We start from the raw sequence: 24,450 nt of genomic DNA, 5'->3' as shown, positions 1-24,450 counted from the left end.
CTAATAGTTAATCCATGTGTTCACCTTTATAGTGGTTGCTTATTTATACCTAACTACCTAGCTATTAAGATTACAATAAGAGTTTGGACTTGAATATCAAGTTTGAAATCTGATCGTTTCGTTCTTGTGTTTTTCAAGATCTATATCATTACATTTAGATTGCATTGATGCATGTATGTAAAAGTATGGACTAACTTGACTAAAGTCCTCCATTTCCACAACTTGCCCTTGTTGAGTTTCACCTAAAATCTTTATACCACGTTTATTAATTTAAAACAAAAAATCATTCTTTTAGAAAAATAGAAAATTGTACTGAAAGAGAAGATCGAATATGTACAACATGGTGCTCATACATGAAAGTACGTCATGGGTTTAGTACTTGTTATCACTTTTTCAGTCAAGTCCATTACACATAATCTTTCTATTGCAATTTAATTACATATCATTTGTGATTTAAGAACAGTGTTTGCTAGTTAACAACTTACCTGGCAAACAATGACATTTTATCTAAGCCCTTTTGGATATGATTAATTAGCAAAACAATTACATCATATAAAATTTTCTATGTTACTTATTTGGTGAAACATACCAAACCCAATTATATTTTTGTGAATTAAATGCCATACATGTATGCATGCCTTTGGTATTAAGTGGTACGAAACCAAAATAAAAAATAAAAAATTATTATTAAATTGAAGGCAACGTGTAGAATAAGCACGGAAAATGAATGGTATATTTTAAACGTAATGTGAATAGGGTTGGATTAAAAGGATATTCATAACAAATTATAAGTATTTTGACGTGATACACAAGGCTGAAATTGTATATGCGTAACTAGCTTGGAAAGGATTAATGTGAAATGGTCATAACATATGATGGAATGAAGCTAGATTTTAATCTAAAAGATATATTTAGATTGGAAAAGATGTATATATACGAAAGGGACTTTGTTGAGCAAAAAATATAATAATTATAATAAATGTGTAAACACATTAATTATTCTTCTCCCAAATACATTAATTATTCTTCAATTTTGGTATTAGCATCTACACATGAGATGGGACGTGTTAACGTGTGTGTCTGAGATAGAGGGTTTTCTAATTAAATACAAGTCTTAAATATTTTATAAAAAAAAAAAAAAAAAAAAAANTTTTTTTTAATGATGTGACATCTTCTCCTTCACCGCCAGTGTATATCATCTATACATTGACGGTGCATCAAATATTTATCCTTTATTTAATGTGGCAACAAAATTATAGAGAATAAAAGACTCTATCAACAACAATGGTCTTTCCAGATTAAGGATAAAATTTTCCAAGTTTTTTTTTTTTCTAGAAAAGAAATGACAAATACAAATGCAACATGCCAACATTGTCAAAATATTCCATCAAGAATCAAGAAATTGAGGTATATTGTAATGTATGTACTTGAAAGTTGAAACACTCCAAATTCTGCGTGGAAATTTATGGTTGGGCAAATGTTCCTAGCTCATGCTGGAAGTATGGGTATATGTTTTAATCATTATAGGCATAATCTAATTTAGGTTTGACGGGAAATTAAGAATAAAAACGTGTAGAATATTACTGGAATTTATAAATTATTATTATTGTTATTATTATTATTATTATTATTATTATTATTATTATTATTATTTTGGATGATGATGAAAACTATTGTCTCTATTTGAAGGTATGTAGTGAGTAAATATTACTTCTATGTAATACAGAGTAACTCGCAAAAATATAAATTTAATTTAGTCAAATGTAATGTGTTTTTGGTCCTATTTAGAATAGTTCTCCTAAGCGACTTCATATTTAAACTACTCAAGTCGATCCTTCCAATTTGATTAAACAACTTTTGATATTTACACATATTTTTTTATATAATATACTACAAGAAAACACCAAAATAAATATACCAACAGATTTAGCAACATATTAAATATTTACAAATTAAATGCTCATTGATTTTAGTGTTTTATCAATAACAATCTATTAGTAAATTAAATACCTAAACTTTTTTTTTTGATTTTTTTTTTAGTATTACTGACTCTGTTACATTGTAGTCTTATTGTAATTTATTACACTTTTTTTTGTTAATATATAAAATTGATTTTTCTTAAAGTACATGTGTACAATTAATAGTTAAAATTGAATTATCCGCAAGAGTACTGCATGTAAGGTGGACCAGCAATAAATGTTACGGAGTACTTTTTAATTTATTGCAAATTCATTTTGAGTGTACTGCATGTTCATTTTTAGTACTATGCTAAAAATAAATATGTATCAAAATATAATGAATCGACTAAAATTGAACATATAGTACAATAAAGAATGAACTTACAATATATTAAAAATAAGCATATATGTCATTTATTTATATTACAAAATCAACCATGATCAATGGTATAACGATGAGAGCATTAGGTCGCATTCAATTTGGTTGATTAACTAACATAGAAAGTACAGAAAAATTAAAATTGACTTGGAAATTTTATTGCAATCAAGTGACTTCTTTAACTATATTTGGCCCCATCTTCACGACCACTCATACTTTTCGTTGAATCGCTAGATTTGAGCTTGACTTTATTTTATAATTACATTTCTATCAACAACATTATCAATCTAAAGATAACTTCTAACTCTTATGTTCCGTCCAAAAATATCAATAAAACTATATTTCCGCACAAGTACAAATAATTAATCTTGAGATTAATGTGATATTTGGTTCACAAAATAAAAATAAAAATAATTGGAATAAAATTTCAAAATGAATGGAATATAATCAAGATAGAAGGAATGGAATAAAAATATTATACTATTGTCAGGTCCGACCCTATCATTTTATAGATAAGAGCAAAGTAAAAACAATGACCGTACCCTTAATATATATATCAAGTTAACGTGTTTTATATATACACACACATTACAATAGCTCGAGAATTCAAATTAATGTGTATATTATATTGTAAAATAAATGTTAGATTATATTCATATGAAATTAAGTTCCGAAAGTATAAAACAAATAATACCTTGTAAAGAATGATGGGTGTTTTGAAAAGAAAATGTATAAATCAAAATTTATTTTAAATTGACTAATTCAATATTAGATAGGACAAAGAAATTGAGATACAACTATATATAGAAGTATAGCTAGTCTTGATCCCAAAAAAAAAAAAAAAAAAGTGTAGCTAGTCTAACTCTTTTCCCCTATTTTCTGGGGTAGGTTCACTCTGATTTACAAAAACCTAACTTGTAATTGTTATTGAAAAATATTTTGGTTGAAGTTCATCTTTTGATCATAGCCGAGTGCTACTATACTAAGTAATGTGCCAAACAACACCAACTTGGCCGATGATAATAAACTAATTAATTGTCTGATTCAATTAATGAAATGATTTTGGTCGTCATTTCCATGTCCAAAGCATTGGCTCCAGAGCTGCACAGTTATCTTCGAGAAAGAACGATCCAACGTTGTCAAAGTACGGCAGTTGTTCTTCTTGGATGTTGATGCTCGACGCCGTTGTCGTTGCCGCCGCCGCCGTTTCCATGCAAATCAGGTTGGCTAAACTGGCGTTTTGGCACTGCATGTTAAAGATCTCGGCCTGTGCCTTGGCTAGCTGCGCTTGCAGCTCACTTATCTGCTTCTGTAGCTGGCATATTGTCCCGGCGCAGCCGTACACCGGATCCCTTATCCTCGCTTGCGCCTCGTAAACGATGCTGTTTACTGCGTCCGCTCTTTGATCCTCACCAAGCTCCTGTAAAAACAGGATACATATTTCAATTTGGTATCAGAGCAAACATGAAACCTGTCCAGGTTGAAGTCAACTTTGGCAGGATTCCAATCACTAATTAATTGGCCCCCAAATGAGAATTCAAAATGTTCAAATTTGGTATATACCCACTATAACTTAACACTAAAAATCGTCTGGTAGTAACAGTATAAAGTTACACTCAATATGATGAGTTATTTGTCGAGACCAGATATTAGTTTGGTCTCTCTATCTAATGAATTTCTGAGTTACTGTGATTTACTATCTTACAAATTTGGTCGGGCCGAGTTTGTGATTGAAATTTTAGAATTTTACAAATCATTATTAAATTAAATGTACCTGCAACATTTTGATGATGTTGCTAGCTCCGAAGACGCGGTGGGCGATGGTGAACTTGAGCGGGTCGGTGGGCGGGAAGTAGGGCGCCAGCACGCACTTGTCCACGCATCTCCGCCGGAGAATCTTGCAGGCCGCGCACGGAGAGACCACGACGACCGACGACGACACCGGAGAGGAACTCCTCGTCTTCGGGGGAGACACGGCGGCCGGGGACGAGGCAGCAGAAGAAGAAGGCGGGGAGAATGGAGTCGTCAATGATGATGCGGCGGTCTTGTCAGCTGTGGTGTATTCCATATTGGTTCTGTGAGATGATGAGATACGTACGTTGCGATTGGTATATATAGGACAAGCCATACCTTCCACGATACTTCGTAAGTCGCACGCGCAGACATATATACAGTGTGGTGCAGTAATTTATACTTACCCCACCCCCCCATCAAAATCATTATAAATCACTAAGACTAAGTAATATCAATCGTGTACAATGATACATAAGTTCACACATTAAAAGTAATTTTCATTTGGGGTTTAATTATATATGTTGGTCTAGTGGCATCCGGTTGCACTCTCATATAAACTATCCTATGAGAATACACTATCAATAAAAATATTAAGAACCAATATCAATCTTATATCTTTAAAAAACACACAGATCAAGACCAAATAAAAAAACAACGATGACATTTTTATAATTATCGTCAATTTTACTGTGCAACTTTTAACACCACACTATGCACTTTTTAACAACATAATGTGTATTTTTGGATTATATGTGTGTGAACATTTTGCAATATCACAGTCTTCCGTATATTTAGTTAACATGTTAGGTACATTCAATTATAACTAAATATGCATAATATATTAACTGAAAATACATAACCTATTAAGAAGATCCTTAATTAATTTGTAATACATCCAACTCATATATGCACTTCGTGAAGGGTATTGACCATGAGGGGTAAATAAGTTTAAGTTGTCTATAGTTAATAGGTTTGAATTATACTCCTTTGAGAGTCAAGCGTATAATTTAACCAATTTAATTAAAGTTGCCTCACAATGTACAATTGCGCGGGGTGTGCATGTACCTTATTATCCTTATCCATTCTCACGTATTTTCTGGGCCGCAACAAACTGATCAAAGTACAAAAATAGATCGTCGTCGATATTTCAAAAAGTAAAGTTTAAGTTAGAAAAGAAAAAAGGGGTGAGAAACTGAGAAATCAAAGGATAGATTGTCTGTATGGAAAATTAGCGGAAATTAAAGTGGGAAAATGTGTTTACGTTCAAGACTTTGAGAAGCCATCATCCTACATCAATCGGTCAATATAATTGAAACGATGTCACTTTACTAATGTCACTTCAATTAGAAAGTTAATTAACAGTGATATATTTAATTACCTTTGTATTATAAACCCTCAATAATATAATTTTAATACAATTCCGGTCAAGTCATTATTAATGCAACTAAATTTTGCTGGACCGTCTTAAATTAAGGTGACCGAAAATTAATTCCATGCATAAACGATTAAACGTACGTCCCTGATATTCAATATTGTTGCATTAATTGTTATATTAATACATAATAAGCTAGAAGAATGACACGTCCTCACTTATGACTCGCAAGAACAAGAGTACAAGACTATTTCAAAAGATTTTGCTGAACCAAAAGGCAACACTTTAACGGGATGTTTGGTTCACGGAATAGGCAGGGAATGGCATAGCATTCCCAGTAATAGCATATTCCGTTGTTTAGTAAACACTTGTATTTCCAGGAACATTATTCATGAGAATGAGCTATTACCCTTGCAAGGGTAATAGCTATTACCAGCATTCCCCTGGTATTAGCCTATTACTGATCTATCAGGAATAGGTATTTTATTTTATTTCCATTTTTATCCTTTTTTAAACATTAATTTTTTACGCTCATTTTTCTCTCTATCATCATACCCATCTTACTTCCGCCATTGCAAATTGAAATTTTTCTTCAAAGTATTCTTCTAAACTTCTTTTTTTTTTTTTACAATAATTTATATATATATATATATATATATATATATATATAAACTCCAGCAGCGCTGCGGACTGCGGCACGATGCCCAAGCCGCAGCAGTATATAACAAATATACTGCTGCGGACTGCGGCACCACGCCGCCGCAGCCGCAACAGGTTTTATATATATTGCTAGGGTTTATGTTTATTGTTAGGGTTTATACATTTAATCAACGCCAACCGTAAAAATTCGGGGATCAAAACATGAAAAAATTAAAAAAAAAAAAAAAAGTAGCAGAATTCGAAATGGATTAACCTTATGATGTCAGAATTAGGCTATTGTGATGAACGAAGACACGATAACGAGGGGCGAGAGCTTCTGAGAGTGAGATTGTGTTTGTGAGAAAAAGTATTCTAATTCCCCGTGAAGATCCGATGACTGTGGCAACGGCCTAGTTTATACAGGTTTGTTATAATAATAATAATAATAATAATAATTTATAATAATAATAATAATAATAATAATAATATTATTATTATTATTATTATTAATTTGTACAAGGGCATTTATGTCTTTTAAATATATATTGCATTTCTATTCCTTTAACCAACCAAACGCTGGAATACAATTCCCAAGTCTATTCCTTCAGCGAACCAAACACTATAATACAATTCATGTTCTATTCCTTACCTATTCTATTACTTATGCAATAGTATTCCTATTCCCTCCAAATTCATTCCGTGAACCAAACGTGTTGTTAAGTGGAAGGAAGTTAAGCGATAATGAGATTGAGATTCTCAAATTTTTTTTTAACACTCATGATTTTTTACAAGGTATTATATGTTCAATATTTTTTAAAACTTTTTCAGTCTAAATAATCAATGCCCTCACCATATTTAGAAGGATAATAGACATGTCATCACACTACATAAGTAAATTTTATAAGTAATATCATGTCAAATGCTAAAATATAAAAAATGCTAGAGATAAAATTAAAAGAGAAAAAATTCAATCACATGTGGTCAAGCCAACGCTCTATTTAAGTCTGATTGTTCGCACTTAGAGCTTGTGCTTGGTCTTACCGCAACAACACAAGGTTGGGTGTGCAACCGGCATGGCCAAGGAGTGTATGCTCTAGTCGAGTAGTCAATCGGTATAGGTGCTTCAGTTTGGATTCTAAAAATATAGGGGCAATGTTTAATAGTTGAATTTGGACTTTTTATTATATATAAATATAAAATAAAAATGGAATATTTATTTAAAAATAAAAAAAAACTTTTGTGAAAATATAATACATAAAACATTCAACAAAGAAAAGTACAAACCAACATCTAACATAAAAGTGACATTCTTCATGCATTCACCAAATTTGTTTATATATCAATTTCTTCCAAATTAAGTTTCATTGCCAATGGCAATTAAAATTAATAAATAAAGTCTAGAAACATAACTACCAAGTATAACAAAAATAGATTACACACACTTAAAAAAAAAATAAAAAATTCTGATGAGGCCAAAAATGTACCAAACACTCCAGCTAAAATCTGATGAGGCCACAGATTTACCAAACTCTCCAGCTGGTCTATAAATAAATAAATAAATCGCACTCTAACCCGACAGAATATCTGCGAGGTTGCTCATACAAATAAATAAATCGCACCCTGGCCCGACAGAACATATGAGATGTTGCTCCTACACAAATAAATAAACTGTAGTGTGGCCCTACAGAACATGGTTCTTCTTCTCAAACTTTACCCTATGACCATCTAAACTGCCCATGCGAACAATATAATAAGGAGATTTCTTTATTAACTATGTGACTGGTCTGAAAATAAATAAATAACCATAAGATATATTGATTATTTAATTACCAAATAAAGAGATTTATTTATTAAACAAACAACTAATTAAAATGCATTAGTATAAATTGACTGACTCCTAATAAGAGCAACCTATTGACCGTCTTAATTTGAGTTGATAATTATGAACAATTTAAGTTAATTTATCTCATTATAATCATTTATTGGTTAAAATCATAAAATAAGATATAAACTCTCAAATAATAACGATAACTTTTTCTCTGTCACTTAAAAAATACTCCGTATATAATATTATTTAATTTAAAGTAATATTATTTAAAAGAAAAAAATACGTGTATATATGTATTTCCATTGAGCAGTGATGGGCCGGTGCTAAACTCCATCTTCCAACGACCATTGACACTTGACAGATTGACCCATGACTTGGCACTTGATTGAAAATGACCTACTTTTATTCTTAAACCCAGACTTTGTTCCAATTCACACAGTATACACAGAAGACCAGTGCAGTAGTACAGTAAAGCGATCAAATTAGTTAACTCTCGTATTAAAATGTCACGAATTAAATCATTATTAATGTTCTTTTGATCAAATTCATTATATAAGATATTTTTAATATAATTTATTTTTTCTGTATAATTTACAAGCTACTACGTATTATATGTATGAGTAATACATATTTTTAAATAGTGAATATGAATTTTTATCGTCACATAAAAAAATGATGAAATTGGTTGGTCTCGAAATTGACTAGAACTAGGATGACTTTTTAGGTAGATTAATGTTATTTATTTATGATATATTTATATGCGTATATAGGAATGTGAATGTTTGTTGGTGTTTCCTTGAGCTTCAAGGTCGGGGTCAAAGTAGAGTTAAATTAATTGGTTGCTGTTTCTTTTTCTTCGACTTTTGTGTGCCCTAGTCTACACGTACGTACCCAATCTTCTCATGCAGTACTGCTTATCTTTTTCTTCTTTTTATTGAAGAAAGAATAAATAAAAACTAAAAGAAAGAATCAATTGTGATGGTTGAATCTTTCAAATTGCCTTAAAAAAATAAATTAGAAAAAAGCTTAGTTTGCATTTTCTAATGCTTTATATGCTTATTTTGATTTAACAAAAATACTAATAGTATATCTGGTTTACATAATATAATGAATTTTAAAGGAATAGAAATGCTAGTTCATAAGGAATATTGATAAAGAATATAATACTCCTTATAAATTAGGGTTACATTTGTGTGAATTATCTGTGAAACGGGTCAGATCAATATTGAAATGTAATATTTATAGTGAAAAGTGTAATACTAATAAAGAATGAAGTGTTTGTTACTTATAAGGAAAGATGTAATACTTTTGTTTTATGTAAATGTATTACATTTTTCCTTATAATTATTTATATTGAATGAATCCGCGGCATATCGCAGGTTATCATGGGATGATTGGTTCTCATTGGAACATCACCCATATATATATTAACAACCAAATGAGAATACCTCCTCTTGCGAACATCACCCATATATATTAACATAATTGTCTACATAAATACACACAAACTATTACAGGGTAAATTGCGTGCATTTATGTACAAATTCGCAGGTTCTCACATGATGAGAGGTTCTTATTGTAACTATATTATGTGTGTTTGGTAAACATAATTTGATACAGTAAGTTTTTTTGTTTTTTTTTTTAGTACAACACAATAAGCTAACACATTCTTTTTTATGTCTTTTATACATTTTTTTTAGTGGTGATAAACCACATTATAAAAATATTTGTCAATGAATTAAATCAAAAGTGTATTGATAAGAATTAAATTTATGATTCAATACTTATACTTTGGTTGATTTACATAAGTCTTTTTTCATTGCAAGAAATGAACCAATATATATTTTGATTGATGAATAAAGTAAACCATAAGATGTGATATCAACTTGTGCATAGGCCTCATTCAAAAAAAAAATAATAATAATAAATAAATAAATAAATTGTGTATAGGCCCCAAATTGCTGTTGAAGAAAATTGTTACAATGTGGACGAAATCTGCACCGTTCAATTTTCTCCTATTCATTAAGCCATATGGAGTGGCTATTCGTCCCCCAGCTGTTGTTGTCCACCGCGGCATATCGCTGATCGGACTTCCACCGCTAAGTGGTGGCAGAAATTCCGTTCCGGCCTCTCCTCCTCGCGCTAACCGTTCTCTGTCACTCTCAGTCGTGAAAATGGAGAGCTCATGCGAAACAAAACCTTCTCCGGCCGTGGTGAAGCTGAAGCCCATCGAAGCTACTCCGGAGACCTTCCGAGAGTTTGGACAAGTGATTGAGGCGTCGCCCGACGGCGAAGAGTTCGGCCCCCGCGATGCTCAACTCGACCTCAGCCGTGGCGTTCCTAGGTTTTTCAATCTCTCTCAAGCTCAATCGATCGATTAGTTGTCCTTAAATTGCCAGTAAAATTGTTAGTTTTATTTTTTTGTTGAATTTTGTTGCCTAGATTGCCTTTCTGCTGAGTTTGATTTCGTTCTGAAGCTGTTCTGAAGCAGTTGTGATATTCATAACAGGAATTAATATGCGAAATTAAAGGATATCACCTAGAGAGTATAGAAAAGTTCATACTGTTGTTTACCTAATGAAGATTAATTTTGTAAGCAATTCTAGTACTCCGTATAAATTACTGGTAGCAAAAGGGAAATAAAATGGATAAGGAATGGGAGAGGATTCATTGTTTTATTGCTTATTGCTTGTGTGCTGGATAATTAATTGAAGAGGTTAAGGCTATGAAATAGAACTAAGGAGAATACGTTCGAGGTGCTCACTCTTGATGTTCTGCTAGCATGCTTTTGCAAGAGCCTTTGATTAATGGCATTAAATTTCTAGATCATGGAAGTACTTGAAGTTTCAGATTTTGTAGGAGAAAAGGCATCAGAAGTTTCTTCGTGTGTGTATCTATATATTTGCAAATGTTCTCCTTTATCCATCCAAGTCCATCAATATATGTGAATGCATAATCCTATCGAAAAATGAATTGCTTATGGATGCAACACTTCAGGTTTTACATTATGCAACTCAAAGGCCGGTCATTGAAGTTTTCAAGCATTACACACCATGCCAATGTGACACAGTGTCTTGGATCAATTGGGGGCAATGTTTGGTATCTTGGAGTTGCTAAGTCATCTATGGTAGATCCAAGTGAAATTAAGGGAGAAACGGGTGTTAATATCCAGCCATCAAATAGTGGGCATTTCTATGTGCCTCCTGCTGTTGACGAAGTACATGCATTTAAAATTTCAGGCTCGAAGTTTATAAAGCTAAACCAAGGTACATGGCATGCTGGACCATTGTTTAACGGGGGTGTGATGGACTTCTACAATCTGGAACTCAATAATACAAATGTAAGGTCTTCTTGCATTGTCTTATTACATAGTTTCTTTAGACTAAGCATATGGCGTCTGTTCAAAAAGATTCATTTTTGCAAGATATAGTGAGACCAGATTTGGACTAACATGGTAGGGATAATATAGTCTCCTGTACGTAATTCATGGAAAACTTTCTTTCTATATATAGATCACATCAGTGCAATGGGAGTTCATTGTGATTCAGTGTGCATTATAAAAAATCCGTGATGCGGGATAAGGAAGCAGAATAGGCCTTTGACAATAATCACAATATTGATTTTGGATACTAAGCTTTGTTTTTATTATTGTTGTCATCGTCATCATTATTACTCCCTCTGTCCTATTTTGTGTCTGGTTCGGTTAACGAGGTTTGAGTGAAGTTATTTATTTCATAATGTTAAGTTTAGTATTAGTATATAAAATTTATATATTTAGAAACTACATTAAAAGTACTATTAAACACACAAAAAAAATCAAATTTAAAATAATTTAAAAAATACTAAAAAAAAAGAAGCAAATAAGATAGAGTTTGTTTGACCAGTGAATATTAAATATGACAGGTAAAATAAGACAAAGGGAGTATTAATATTAATGGATTTGAATGTAATGGTTTTTCATACTAAGATTACAAGAGAGAACTTGAAGGTGTTGCATTATCACAACTTTAAGAGGTGATGCAACAAATGTCTCAAAGTGGCTTGTTGGTCTTCAAATATGTATGCTTTTCTAAAAGTTATTTTCAGCAAGATAGCTTTATTCATATTACTCCAGTCTTCTTTGGGAGTGTTGAGGATGCGATAATGTAAATTGCGGTTTCCTACAGGTGGTTGATCACACAACACACTACTTCAACAAGAAGAATAATGTGGTGTTCCATTTGGAGGAGTAATTGATCTTCTCCAGCAAAGAGTTTTCTGAGGGGAACGATAGGAAGGAATTGTGATGATTTCTCCATTTCCTTTTCCCTTGCAGAAGATATAACTATATCTGTATTTTGTACTAAAAACTGACCTTGCAGGTCCAGGTTTCCCTGTACTCGAAAGTATTTATGCACAGTTCTCTTGGCTCTTGCCAATGCATATATCAGCCTTGTCCATTGGTAAAAAAAAAATTATTTTGGATTTATAATGCATTACCTCTTTCAATCTGCGATTGTGTAAGAATTGTTCTTTAGGATAGTAATGGAAAGGACAATAATGAAATGTAGCTATTGTTATAGTGTGGACCACTGACCAAAAGGTTGATTTATAGTATATTGAGTGTACTATTTAACATGAATATTCATTACACTAAAAATGAACTTGTTTTAGTGATCCATGGTATAAATTGATGTAATTTAGTAGAGTGACTAATAATAATGTAATCGGATGATATATTAGAGTAATATCCAAAAGACAATAATAGTCAGCTAAGGACAATGAAAAAGACAAAAATGTATAGTTTCGAGACTAGGGTGCCAGTTGGCACGGTGCCTCTTGTACAAACTCAAAGTCAAAAAATGACATGACAAGATTGGTGTTGTATTTGGTACAAATTCCAAGTTTTCACCATTCACTTTAAAGTGATACGATATAAGAGTTATGTATACCGTTCAACACCTTAAAATTTTTCTATATATAACACTCATGTACAAGTCACTTTTCAATTCGACACATTCATAACATCTATCCTAACAAATCACTTATTAATCTCCAAGTCACTTTTCAATTCGACACATTCATAACAACTATCCTAACAAACCACGTATTAATCTTTATGCATCTTGTCTAGTCCACATCTCCCATTACAAATGTTTAAATTAAAATACTGAAAGAGTAAATATCCAATGAAAACGCTATAATTAGAGCGGTCTAATCTCGATCATTATGTTATCATTCGTCTAAATACACTCTTAATAATTTTAGAATGATAGATGAATTTCATTCCGGAGTTGGAATAAAAAATAATAGAAGTTTTTGTTATTCATGTAGCAATTACGGGTGGCTTTTATGAAGTCGTGAATTTAGTGGGGAGTTATCCGTAATATTGTAAGATAGTTTCAAGAAATTTTGGGAGGTTTTGCGAAGCCCTCGAAACAGAGAATCTAAACTCTCCGGTTAGTCATACACACTCCGCTTCTTCGTCTTCTCGAATTTCCATTAATATTCTAGAAAATTCCCCGTAGGTCGAGCTAAATCCGTTCGTATTCCCAAATATTAAACTCATTAGAATTTGATTTTCAGGATCTGAAAGCATTTTGATTTCAGAATTTGGAGGCTGATTATAGTGTGTGCTATTGAATTATTGTAGAACATCCAGATTCATACAGAGATTGGAAGGGAATCAATGGGTTCGGCAGGGAAGGAGGCGTACAGGAGCCTTCTGAAAGCGGTGAAGAAACACATTGTAAAAGGAGAGCACAAACCGGATTTCACCGACTATATAAGGGAGGAGTTTAGGAAGAGCGTTAACAGTCAAGCTCCTAATGTTCGGGAAGGATTACAGCTTGCCAAAGATTACACTTTTCTGCTCAACAGTGTTCACCATCACAAGGTCACTTCTTGTTCCTTATAATTCACATATTACTTGTGTATTTGCTTGCTAAAACTACAAGGAAATGGAGAAGTTTAACTGTTCAAGTCATTTTAAGTTTATTGTTAGATATATACAGTATTATGATGTAAGTTAACTGAGCAGAATGGAGAAATTGAGTCCATCTGTACAAGTTTTCTACCCGAACTAAATTGTGGTTAAGGCTTAGTTAAGTTGGATTCTATTACGGAGTATTTCTTAGAGTGAGTTTCCTCAGACTGTAGGACCAAGGAATGTAATACTAATCAGGAATAAATTGTCCTGCTTATCAGAGAAAGTGTAATATACTTCTGAAGAAAAATATAATATTTAGGAATTGAATACTAATCAAAGGATAAGTTGATTGATTGTTACTTATGGAAACAGTGTAAAACTTGGAAAAATGTACGGAGTAATACTTTTGATGAAAAATATAATACTTTTAAATAAAAATGTAATAGAATAGTTACTTATTAGGAATAATACTTATGAGAGAAAGTGTAACACATATGAAAAACCCGACCCGTCTCACGGACAAGGATCCGTGAGAGGGTCTCATTTGAGATTTTGCTTTTTTTTTTTTTTTTTTTTTTTTTTTTTTTTTTTTTTTTTTTTTTTTTTNTTTTTTTTTTTTTTTTTTTTTTTTTTTTTTTTTTAATGTTTGGAGTTTGGGTTATTTTCCCTTTAATATTGTGTGGCCGTGTGGGTTGAATGGCATTGTTTGTTTCATGGGTGCACAATTTCCTGCATTTTAATCTGGGTCCAAGTTCTTGGATTGTGGATACTGGATAGTCGTTGTGATCAAAATTCTCCAGCATCTTGGTTGCATCGGGATCTATTCACGAAATCAGCTGCTGTCTTAAAAGTAAGCTGAGAGGTTTAAACAAAGAAAAATCATCTGAATTGTTGCTGTTTAACTTTCTTATCAATTACAAATGTAGAAGCACTTGCAACCATATTCATCTACTGCCAATTTCGGTGTACTGTCTCTGCTCTGTTGTTGATGTTGGAAATATGGCTATGGATGGAGAGGGTGTGGGATTGTGGGAATTGGATAAGTTATAGCATGGTGCTGTTAATAATGTGTGTAAGCATGGGCTTAATTGTTGGGAGTGCAATCTGTATTAGAAGTAAACCCAGAGGAGTAGAGGTTTCCTCCGAGTATGTAGAAAACACAATGAACATACACTCATTCCCAAACGTAATGGTTATACAATCACGTTTTATCAAGATCAGTGCTATCTTAGATACCAGAATTCATTCTGCAATCTGCATAGAAATTGTTAATTGCATCCTTTCCTGATATCCAACCATGACAAGGCTGGTTCAGAACTGAGAGATGGAATGCATTTGTGGTTTTTATGAACTGCTTTTATTCCCTGATTTTAGCCTTTCTGACTATTAATGAATCTTATATATATCTTGATTTTCCCACTTTAATTTGGAAGAACTACCTGCACCATAGGGATTTAAAAGAAGCTCTCTCTTGAAATAAAAAAAAGCGAAATTGACTTTTGATGACAAACTTACCCATTGTAAGAAGCACTTATTGAGAAACTGTGGAGTTTTCTGTCAAATCTATATTCACAATATGTAGTTATCCTAGTTTATTTTCTGTATTTTTCCTTGCCTGTTTTGCATGATACGTAATGTTTGTAGTGTGGGATAACATTGATATTTACGACAATGACGATATTTTTCATTTTAATTTTTTTACATGCTCTTCCTCAGGACTTGCTATTTTCTTACAATATCGCGGTTGATAGGTCTGATGAGATGAAGAAAGTTCTGGGAAAATCCGCAGCAAGTGTGGGTCTCCAACTCCCCGATGTTTATCAGCCATGACAGCCAGTGAGTACCTTACTGCAATTTTCATTACCACTAGAAAATATCTTGTGATTATCATCTCCCTTGCTCTCTTGTCGAATAATTTGCTTCGACATTCCTCAATTCATCCATTCTTTTCTGGGAACCCTTCTCCTGGGTGGGAACTGGGAAGGTATCACAATTTAAACCCAGCAATAATCCATTTACTCTTGCGATTAAGTGGTGATTTGGAGAACTAATTATTCTACATTTTTTGCTAATGTCTTATGTACAAGGAGCTTTCATTTGCACCAATGGAAACTGGGATTTGCTGCAAAACTGCCCAAATTCAGGCATTTATCAGCTCTGCAGAATTTCCAACCCTTTACATGCCTTCAACATGAACAGCACTGATAATGCTTCAGTCAAGAAATCTTGTTGAATTTCAAGGTTTTTTTTTTTTTTCAAATAAAAATTTAAATCTAATTGTGGTATTTTAAGGTTGTCATTTTCGCATTCCAATTATTTTGATTTATGAAAAAATATATATAAAAATAACAGAAATTGTACTAAAGTAGACATACACCGAGTAAAATACAGAAGGGAAAGGAAATCATTACAGTAATAGGGAATGCATTTTATTATTTATTTATTTTTACGCTACAGAAGGCATCAAATGCTAAACAAGCAATACATAAAGTGCATAAATAATCCCCGGAAAATATCCCAGAAATGTTAGTAGTAAATCAATCCAGAATTCCACCTGCAAAATCCCAAATCTTTAAATCAAAGAAAATAACAAAAAAAAAAAAAAAGGTTTCGAGTTCAATTCATGTTCTCTTCCAGATGTTTTGTAGAAGTGCATTCTTATTGTCTTCGTAATTTTCTAAATTAATTACGCTATCATCTACATTTGTACAATCAATAATTACGTTACCATCTACTTTTAAACAATCAACAATCATGTTATCATCTTAGGTTACCATTTACTTTTAAACAATCAACAATCATGTTATCATCTATTTTTTATGAGAGATCATTGCGTTTATACATTAAAAATCTTTTATTTATTTACTTATTGTTGATTGATGATAAAACCTTCATTAGCGCAATACAAAAAGATAAATTTAAGATTTAAGAAAATAATTAAAGGAAGAAAGAAACGTACTCCACAACCATATCGAATGAAGACACCAACAGGTGGTATGAAGATGGCAAGAATGACTTCGATGAATGTTGCTGTACCCATTAATCTCTTTTCTCTCTATCTCTCTATATCTCTCTCTATACGCACCTTCTAGAAGGAATAACTCAAATCCCAGCAACAGAAAAACCCAAGTTTCCTAGATTACTACCAATTTACAAAAGATGTCTCTTCTCTATTCTCTTGTCTTGTTTTTCTGAGAAATTAAGGAACCAAAAAAAAAACACACATCCTTTCAAAAAAAAAAAAAAAAACACACATTTTATGAGTAACAGTCAGGGAGATGACACTTGGCACCATTTCAACGTTTTGGAATTAGAAGATGTAATGTTGTGTGCCCTTTTGACCCAGTCTTCAACTAACACCGTTCAGATCTCTCCCTCCCTCTCTTTAATCCACTCTTTTCTTTCTTTCTTACAAGAAGCTGAATTTAATAAATAAAAGATTAAAATGCTAAGCATTGTATGGAAAGATGTTCTTTTTAAAAATAATTAATATTATAAAAAAATTAATTTCATAAACAATAACAATATCAAGAATTATGTTTGAAAAAATCGTGAGTGTCCGAAGCCGCCTAGCAGATGTATTTTTCTTTTATTTTTTAAATTTGTTTTAATTTTTATAAACTTGATAATTATAAATTATTTAATAATTTAATAGTTAATACTAAAATATTAAATATTAACCTAAAAATATATAGGCTTTGAACGATTTATGATTATTTCACTCAAAAACAATGTCGTTTTGAGTGAAATAACCCTTTAACCAACTAGTCGTCTAGACCACCGATTATAGCGATATGTTAGACAATCAGCCAATGCTTGAGCGTGATCTTTGCAACAATGTCAAGAATAATACTCCCTCTATCCCATTTTACCTGTCCTATTTACTATTCATTGGTCAAACCAACTCTTCCTTCTTTGTTTATTTTCTTTAGTAATTTTTTAGTATTTTTAAATTTAATTTTTTGTGTTTAATAGTACTTTTAATGTAGTTTCCAAATATATAAATTTTATATATTAATGCTAAACTTAATAATATAAAAAATTGGATTAAAAATTACTTCAGTCAAGTCTCGTTAAACGAACCAGACAACCATTTTGGGACGGAGGTAGTAATTATTATATATATGTACAGGAGTTACCAATGAGGTAATATATTATATATATGTACAGAATTACCAATGAGGTAATAAATAAAGACAATCTCCAATAGACAGTATTATATATCCTCATCCGTGGCAAAATTTTCGTAAATATTACATTTTTCGTAAGAATTACAAAGTACAATTTTAGAAAATTAGTAACTCTTCAACTCCTAATATGCATTTTAATTTCAAAGTATTACACTTTTTTTTTTATCAAAAGTGTCACTTTCATCATAAGTAACATTGTAACAATCAATTAATTTATCCTTAATTAGTATTACACTTTTTCGCATAAGTATCTATTTCACCCCTAAACATTACTTTTTTTTATTATTTAAAAGTATTACACTTTTCCTCAAAAACATTACACTTTCCCTTATAAGCGAAAATTTATTCTTGATTAGTATTACATTTTCTAATATAAGTATTGCACTTCCATCTTGACCTGATCAGACCCGTCTCACAAGAGACTCACCCTTCAACAAATAATGCCAATAAAATTAGGAATTTCGGGATTAAGGGTAAGAACATAAACCTCAAAGCACACAGGGCAAAGCTCAAGAAAATGCAGAACTGAACAAAAATGGCGACAGACAAACAAAGAAGCAGAATGAAGTTCTCCATATTTGAGCCAACAAGATCATGAAGGAGGCAAGACAAGAGCTTCATCAAATCAAATATATACAGAAATGGAGAAAAGGCGACGAGAGTCCTAAGTTGACTGATTAAAAAAAAAAAAAGCATCTAATAGAATTCACGGTGGTTAGCCGCTCACAAGAAAAATACACCACTCTACACGAAACATTTTGCAGTTTTTTCGTTTTTTCATCTCTTTGTTCTAACTAGATGAATTGAAGTCTGGTTACCTTCTCTACTTTGCTGTCCTCTTTTGCTAATGATTGCATGGCTGTGGCTTTATCATTGAATGTTCCATCTTCTCTTCTCTTGGCTGAAACACAAAGGCAATCCGAATACTTAGAAAACACGGGACAATGCAAAGACTGGAAAATAAGAGCTAAATTCTCGCAAGAAAGAATGTATTGAAGGAGGAGTTTATGCAAACAACGAATAAAACCGATTTCTTTACCATTCCTCAAAAACTTATCGCTCAATTACGTGATAGTGCATAAGATTTGAGAATATGGTTAAGCTCAATGGTGACAATATGGTCGGGTAGAAAAAAAAAATGGCGACTTTAACAGCATTGGGTGCCAATTCTTTAAATGGATAGAGAAATCAAGACAATTGTGAACAGAAATCGCAGTGGAGACTAATCCGCAATGATAGAGGTAGTGTTGTAGGTTGCAAAGGAAATTAGTAATAGAATTTAGCGGGTTAAATAGAAGTCCGTAGCATAGGCTTATCATTTGCAAAAAAGTTATGTATACAATTGATAACATCATCAGTCTTTAAGAACAGAATCCCAAAGAAAATATATTTCAGCCCTTGTTCGTTGCACAAAAAGAATGGCAAACAAAATAACAATTTTAACGGAAATTTGCCAGATTCTTGTCATGTGGACATATCAACGAATTGATCAAATAATTTCAGGAAACTATAACAATCTCATAACAGCCGTTAGTTGAATATAAGCAGTGCTTACCTGAACTATCATACTATTATAGTTGCTGATCAAATTGCTTCCTCTTGGCCCTGTGGTATTGTAAGGAGCAGTGGTCTAACTGAGATAACGGGTGTATAGTTGAGCTCGTAGTTCACTTGCATAGACCCGAATATATTGAACTTGCCAGCACTGCTATAAGCAACTTCTGCATCAGATCCCCGCTTGAAGACTACTCGGGCACGGGCACAATCTGGATGAACTTCAGTCTCTAATTCCTTTATTGGTCCAAACCGTCTAAATGTCTTATTAAGGCTCATTTCTGTAGGAAGCCGATTGCCCTCTGCAAAATTTAAGATAAGCTCTGCTGGCTCGAGCTTCCTTTTCTCAGCTTCCTCGTTGCATTCATCTACCCCGATTTCATTATTACCAATAGAATATCGTTTCCTAGAGTATGAGCGACGGGTTGCTTTATGAACTTTTTCTGAATCAAAGGGTGAAACCGGAAATTCCTCTCTCCCACCGTTCTCGCCATTCTGCAGTAGTTGCTCCTCGGAATAGTTTTGAACAATCCTGTCAGTCCAATATGAGTCATTTATATCATCGAATTCAAAATCTTCGGCAGCCCCATCGGGGGCCTGAGATGCTCTCCTCTTTCTACCAACAACCGGCCTTCCAGTAGATGAATTCTGCAACTCGGAGTGCTTTGGGTATCTAAGATCTAAAATGCAATGAATAAAAGTATTCAAAAAGCTATAATCTCCCATCGGAGCCTGCGCCACCAACTGAAGCTGGGAGAACAACTCATCAATAGACGGGAGTTCAGATGGGCCCGCCACTTTTTCCTTCGGTGGGTTCTGCAAGGGAGAACTGGCCTCGGGTTGAGTACTGTCGCCTTTTAAGTGGCTTGCAGCTCTCAGGATGCGTTCGCCAATCTTGAAAGGCGGTGGATTAGGAGTTACTGATGTTGTGCTCGACACTTTTGCAGAATAGACACTCTTTGTCCGGTCTGATCCATCTGCAAGAGTTTCGTCTAATTCTGAGTTGCCCATTATCTCTGACATACGCCTCTCTTTCTTCGTAGGCTGCAAGCTGTCTTTCAAATTGTGTTTACGTTTATGAGAGGGACCCTTGTTCACAGTAACTCCCTCCTCGTCATTTTCCAATAGTTCTCCACCTGACAAGAATTCTGACAGCTCACTGCATCCCTTGAAACGAGAATATGCCAATAACTGAGCACGAGCAATAACAAGGTCCAACTGATCGGCCCCACAAGTAGGCGATCGTGCCACTCCTCTCAAGAAAAGCAAGACCTTATCGGGGGTAAATGACTTCACTCCAGTAGATTTGTCCACACCATATCTTCGGCTTGATTCTTCCCGTATACCAGTATTCTCAACAACCTGGCACGCAATCTTGTTATACGAAGATTTGGGTATGCAAGAGCAGGCCAGGCCTAACTCTATCCGTCTCGAAACCTCATCCAAGGCACCCCTTACTGCGTTTTGAAATGTTTCTGAGTTACTCTGCTTCTCGATCTGGGAGAAGTGAGACCAAAACGGCTTCAGTACGGTTGCATCATTCCAAGCAAAAGTTCGGTCCCCAAAATAGGCGACCAAAAAGCAGCCCTTCTTATAATACCTAACAGCCTTCTCCGATGCATCTGCTGGATCAAAAATCTGTCCCGGCCACCAGGGATGGCTTCTGACCTTCCCCCACACCAAATCAGAAACAGTGAATTTTCCCAATTTTTCTGGAGGAAGTAGAAAACCGGGATATATGTTTGCAAAGTTTGCAGGCTTTGTTGCCTTCACACCCGACACCAATGACTGGTCAATTTGAGAAGCGTTCTCTTGAATTTCTCTTTGTTCTCCAATATCATGCTTCTCATCAGAATGAAGCTTCTCGTTTTCTTCTTCCCGTTGCTCATCTACAACCGTTGTTTCTGGAACATGGGCGTCCAAGAAACCATCAGCATTTTCCATCTCAATTGCTTGTTGGCCGATCACCTCATTATAGGCTCCAGATCCAGTAGCACCTTCAACTTGTTCTTCAGCAACAGTTGTCATTACTGTGCTTTGGCCATGATCTGCCTCGGGTGTAAGTACTAGATTTTGTTGCATAACTACCTCTTCATTCGAGATACAGGTAGACTGGGAACTCATCTGATTGCAAATTTCGGTATCAGTACCGGGAGTAGCATCACTTTGCACAACATTGCCTTGACACTCAACCAAAGATTCCTCGGTACCAATTTGACCGTGGGATTGAACAGAACCCATGTCGGGAGTGCCTTCACTCCTTGCGTTGTCTCCTCTAGGTATCGTGTTTTTTCCTTCATCTTCTTGCCAAAACCCATCATCGATGAATTCAAATGTGGAATTATCATCTATCATCTCAGTATCAGTAGCGCAGTCATTTCCTGCCTGATTCCCTTTATTAACTAGACCCACATTCTCATCATCTTTTGGCGCAGATTCATGACCACCCAAACCTTCAAGTTCAGATTTTGCAACCGTATTGCTGTCTATCACCTGTGTGTTGGCCGGGACAACCACAGTGTTCTTGACAGATAATTCTGAATCTGTCTGTACAATGTCAGAGTCTTTTGGCGAGCCTAAGTTTGTTGCATTGACAAAGCCTAACTTATCCTCGTCAATATCCATTGCATCAGTCTGAACAACATCGGAGTCTTTTGCGGGGCCTAAGTTAGTTGCATTAGTAACATCTAACTTATCCTCGTTAACATCAGCTGGGCATACTGTGTTGTTGGAGGTTTCTAAGGTTATATCATTCTCCGAGTAGTGAATACTAGTTCTATTTTCGGAATCTAGTACCCCCTCAACCTCCACTTCCATCGCATCTCCTTTCTCGAGGTTATTACATTTTGCATGGGATAGCTCTGACTCTTCACCGTTAATATTATTGGTTCCGGATTCTGTTGATGGTTGCTGATCTGGCAAGACTTCGGAATTATCTTTCACATCATTATCAGCAGATTTTGGAGCTTCAGTCTGAATTATCTTGTCAGACTCAGATTCATCGAGGACTCCACAATTAGGGTTATCAGAACCCTTGCTATCAACTTCTCGAGCTCCACAACCATCACTAGCATCAGCCCGCTCATCGGGAGATTGGGAACCAGCAACAACCATATCACAAATTGCAGTACACTTCTCACCATCTACTTGCAAACCCTCCTCATTATGAGGCGAGTTTTTATGGTCAACAATATTTTCCATGGATTCCGCCTTTGAGTGTAAAATCTCATCTTTATTGACCTCTCCAGTTTCCCTCTCGGTGGCAGCTTCGACGGGACTATCTAGAATCTTGTCAGTTGCATGTCCAGAAGAATCTTTATCAATCACCGGGCAAGTAGCGGGAGTCGCTAAACTCTGATCATTCTCCAAAGAAGATAGTCCGGCATCTTCAATATGCGTATCTTTGTCTTTAAAATTAGTATCTTCTTCTCCGGGCATCAAAGTAGCATCTTCTCTAACAATTTCGCTTGGCGAACTCCTTGGCTCAGAAGGACAATCTGAAATTTTATTGTTGTCATGACCAGAACAATCTGTATCAGCCTTATTGAAAACAGTTCGGTTCACTAAACCTTGATCGTTCTCTGAAGATGATACTCCGACATTAGCAACAGGATCACGCATAGCTTCATCTTTGAAACCTGTTGTTTCCTCTTCTCTTGGCATCAAAGGATCATCTTCACGAGCTAATTGGCTCTGTGAATTCTCTGACTCAGCAGGACGGTCTTTATCGACCCCCTCGCAAAGAGTTGAATTCACTAAACCTTGCTCGTTTTCTGAAGAAGAAACTCCAGCATCTGTAACAGAATCATGCCGAGTTTCATCTTTAGTACTTGTCTCTTCTCCTGGAATCACATCATCTTTAGTACTGGTCTCTTCTCTTGGAATTGCTTCATCTTTAGAACTTGAATCTTCTTTTGGAATCGAGGCAGCATTTTCAGTAACGGGTTCGTTCTCTGAACTCTTCGATTCTGGCTCATTTGCAGGTTCATTCCCGGGATTTGATACCGAAACATCTGACTCAACACCCGTAGATGACAACTCAACCCCTTCAACTCCTTTTTCAGTATCCTCATCCCCGACTTCCTCTACAACGACAGTTTGTTCGCTCACTGCCTCAGCACACTCCATTTCAACGACATCCCGTGCTGCCTCTGCAACATCAGTTCGTTCGCTCACCGCCTCAGCACACTCCATTTCATCGACATCCCGAGCTGCCCCTGCAACATCTTGAAGATCTTCAACTCCAGTTTCAGTCTTCCCTTCTTGGACCTCCTTTGCTCCAAGATCAACCCCACCATCCAAATCTTCAGTCTTGGATTCTGAATCCACCTTCTTCAAGCAATCCCCATCAACAAACACATCAGACCCCTTCACCTCAACCATTATATCACTTTCATCTCCACCCTGCTCCAAATTCCCCATTAGGGTTTCTCCACTGGCAGGCTCAGTCTCACTAGCAGCCACTGAGTTCACCCCTTCATGCTCACCCATGGTCTCTTAACCTAATCAAAGATTCCAACTTTATTATCAGTCCAAAGAACCAAGAATCCAAATCTCACCAAACAACAGGGAATTTCAACAAAACAACATAAACCCTAATACCTAAACCATACAAATCTGACCACACCCTCCACACAACAAATTCAAGAAACAAAAAGATGCAATCTTTAAATCAAAACCCCAGATTGCATTCCTCATGACAACTAAAAGAACCCAGAAAAGAATAAAAATTAAAGGAGTACCTTTTGTATGTGTCCCTCTCCTGGGGGAAAAAAAAAAGTCGAGATTTTTGAAGGTTTTAGAGAGAGAAGGGGGGGGGGGGGGGGGG

General features: G+C 34.5%; 4 protein-coding genes across 7 annotated transcripts in view; 2 read left to right on the top strand and 2 right to left on the bottom strand.

Annotated features, from left to right (window-relative positions):
* Window positions 1-3,274: 3,274 nt before the first annotated feature.
* On the bottom strand, window positions 3,275-4,405 carry LOC116023035 (LOB domain-containing protein 1-like). The gene is made up of 2 exons (XM_031263982.1): window positions 4,112-4,405; window positions 3,275-3,757 (listed from the first exon to the last, which is right to left on the bottom strand). The coding sequence occupies exons 1-2, from the start codon at window positions 4,403-4,405 to the stop codon at window positions 3,407-3,409; spliced, it is 645 nt and encodes a 214-aa protein (XP_031119842.1). The 3' UTR covers window positions 3,275-3,406.
* Window positions 4,406-9,939: 5,534 nt separating this feature from the next.
* Window positions 9,940-12,460, top strand: LOC116021740. The gene is made up of 3 exons (XM_031262211.1): window positions 9,940-10,314; window positions 10,968-11,310; window positions 12,137-12,460. The coding sequence occupies exons 1-3, from the start codon at window positions 9,953-9,955 to the stop codon at window positions 12,200-12,202; spliced, it is 771 nt and encodes a 256-aa protein (XP_031118071.1). The 5' UTR covers window positions 9,940-9,952; the 3' UTR covers window positions 12,203-12,460.
* Window positions 12,461-13,497: 1,037 nt separating this feature from the next.
* Window positions 13,498-16,177, top strand: LOC116022041. The gene is made up of 3 exons (XM_031262587.1): window positions 13,498-13,845; window positions 15,595-15,714; window positions 15,966-16,177. Exons 1-2 carry the CDS (start codon window positions 13,639-13,641, stop codon window positions 15,706-15,708), a joined length of 321 nt encoding a protein of 106 aa, XP_031118447.1. The 5' UTR covers window positions 13,498-13,638; the 3' UTR covers window positions 15,709-15,714; window positions 15,966-16,177.
* Window positions 16,178-18,622: 2,445 nt separating this feature from the next.
* LOC116022939 overlaps window positions 18,623-24,450 on the bottom strand; it is a 6,188-nt gene continuing 360 nt past the window's right edge. The window contains exons 1-4 of one of the 4 annotated variants that reach the window (XM_031263854.1): window positions 24,365-24,442; window positions 23,192-24,124; window positions 19,624-23,119; window positions 18,623-18,969 (exon numbers count right to left, since the gene is read on the bottom strand). In XM_031263854.1, coding sequence (XP_031119714.1) covers window positions 19,653-23,119; window positions 23,192-24,113 — 4,389 coding nt within the window. In that variant the 5' untranslated portion in view covers window positions 24,114-24,124; window positions 24,365-24,442 and the 3' untranslated portion in view covers window positions 18,623-18,969; window positions 19,624-19,652. Of the gene's footprint in view, window positions 18,970-19,623; window positions 24,125-24,364; window positions 24,443-24,450 lie in introns of those variants that run through there. The other 3 variants (XM_031263853.1, XM_031263851.1, XM_031263852.1) reach the window with 3 other exon arrangements.

Source organism: Ipomoea triloba, chromosome 6 (assembly GCF_003576645.1).
Source record: "Ipomoea triloba cultivar NCNSP0323 chromosome 6, ASM357664v1".
In the NCBI taxonomy this organism is placed as follows: Eukaryota; Viridiplantae; Streptophyta; class Magnoliopsida; order Solanales; family Convolvulaceae; genus Ipomoea; species Ipomoea triloba.
Note: the sequence above shows the minus strand (reverse complement) of the source record. Positions and strands in the feature narration are given on the sequence as shown.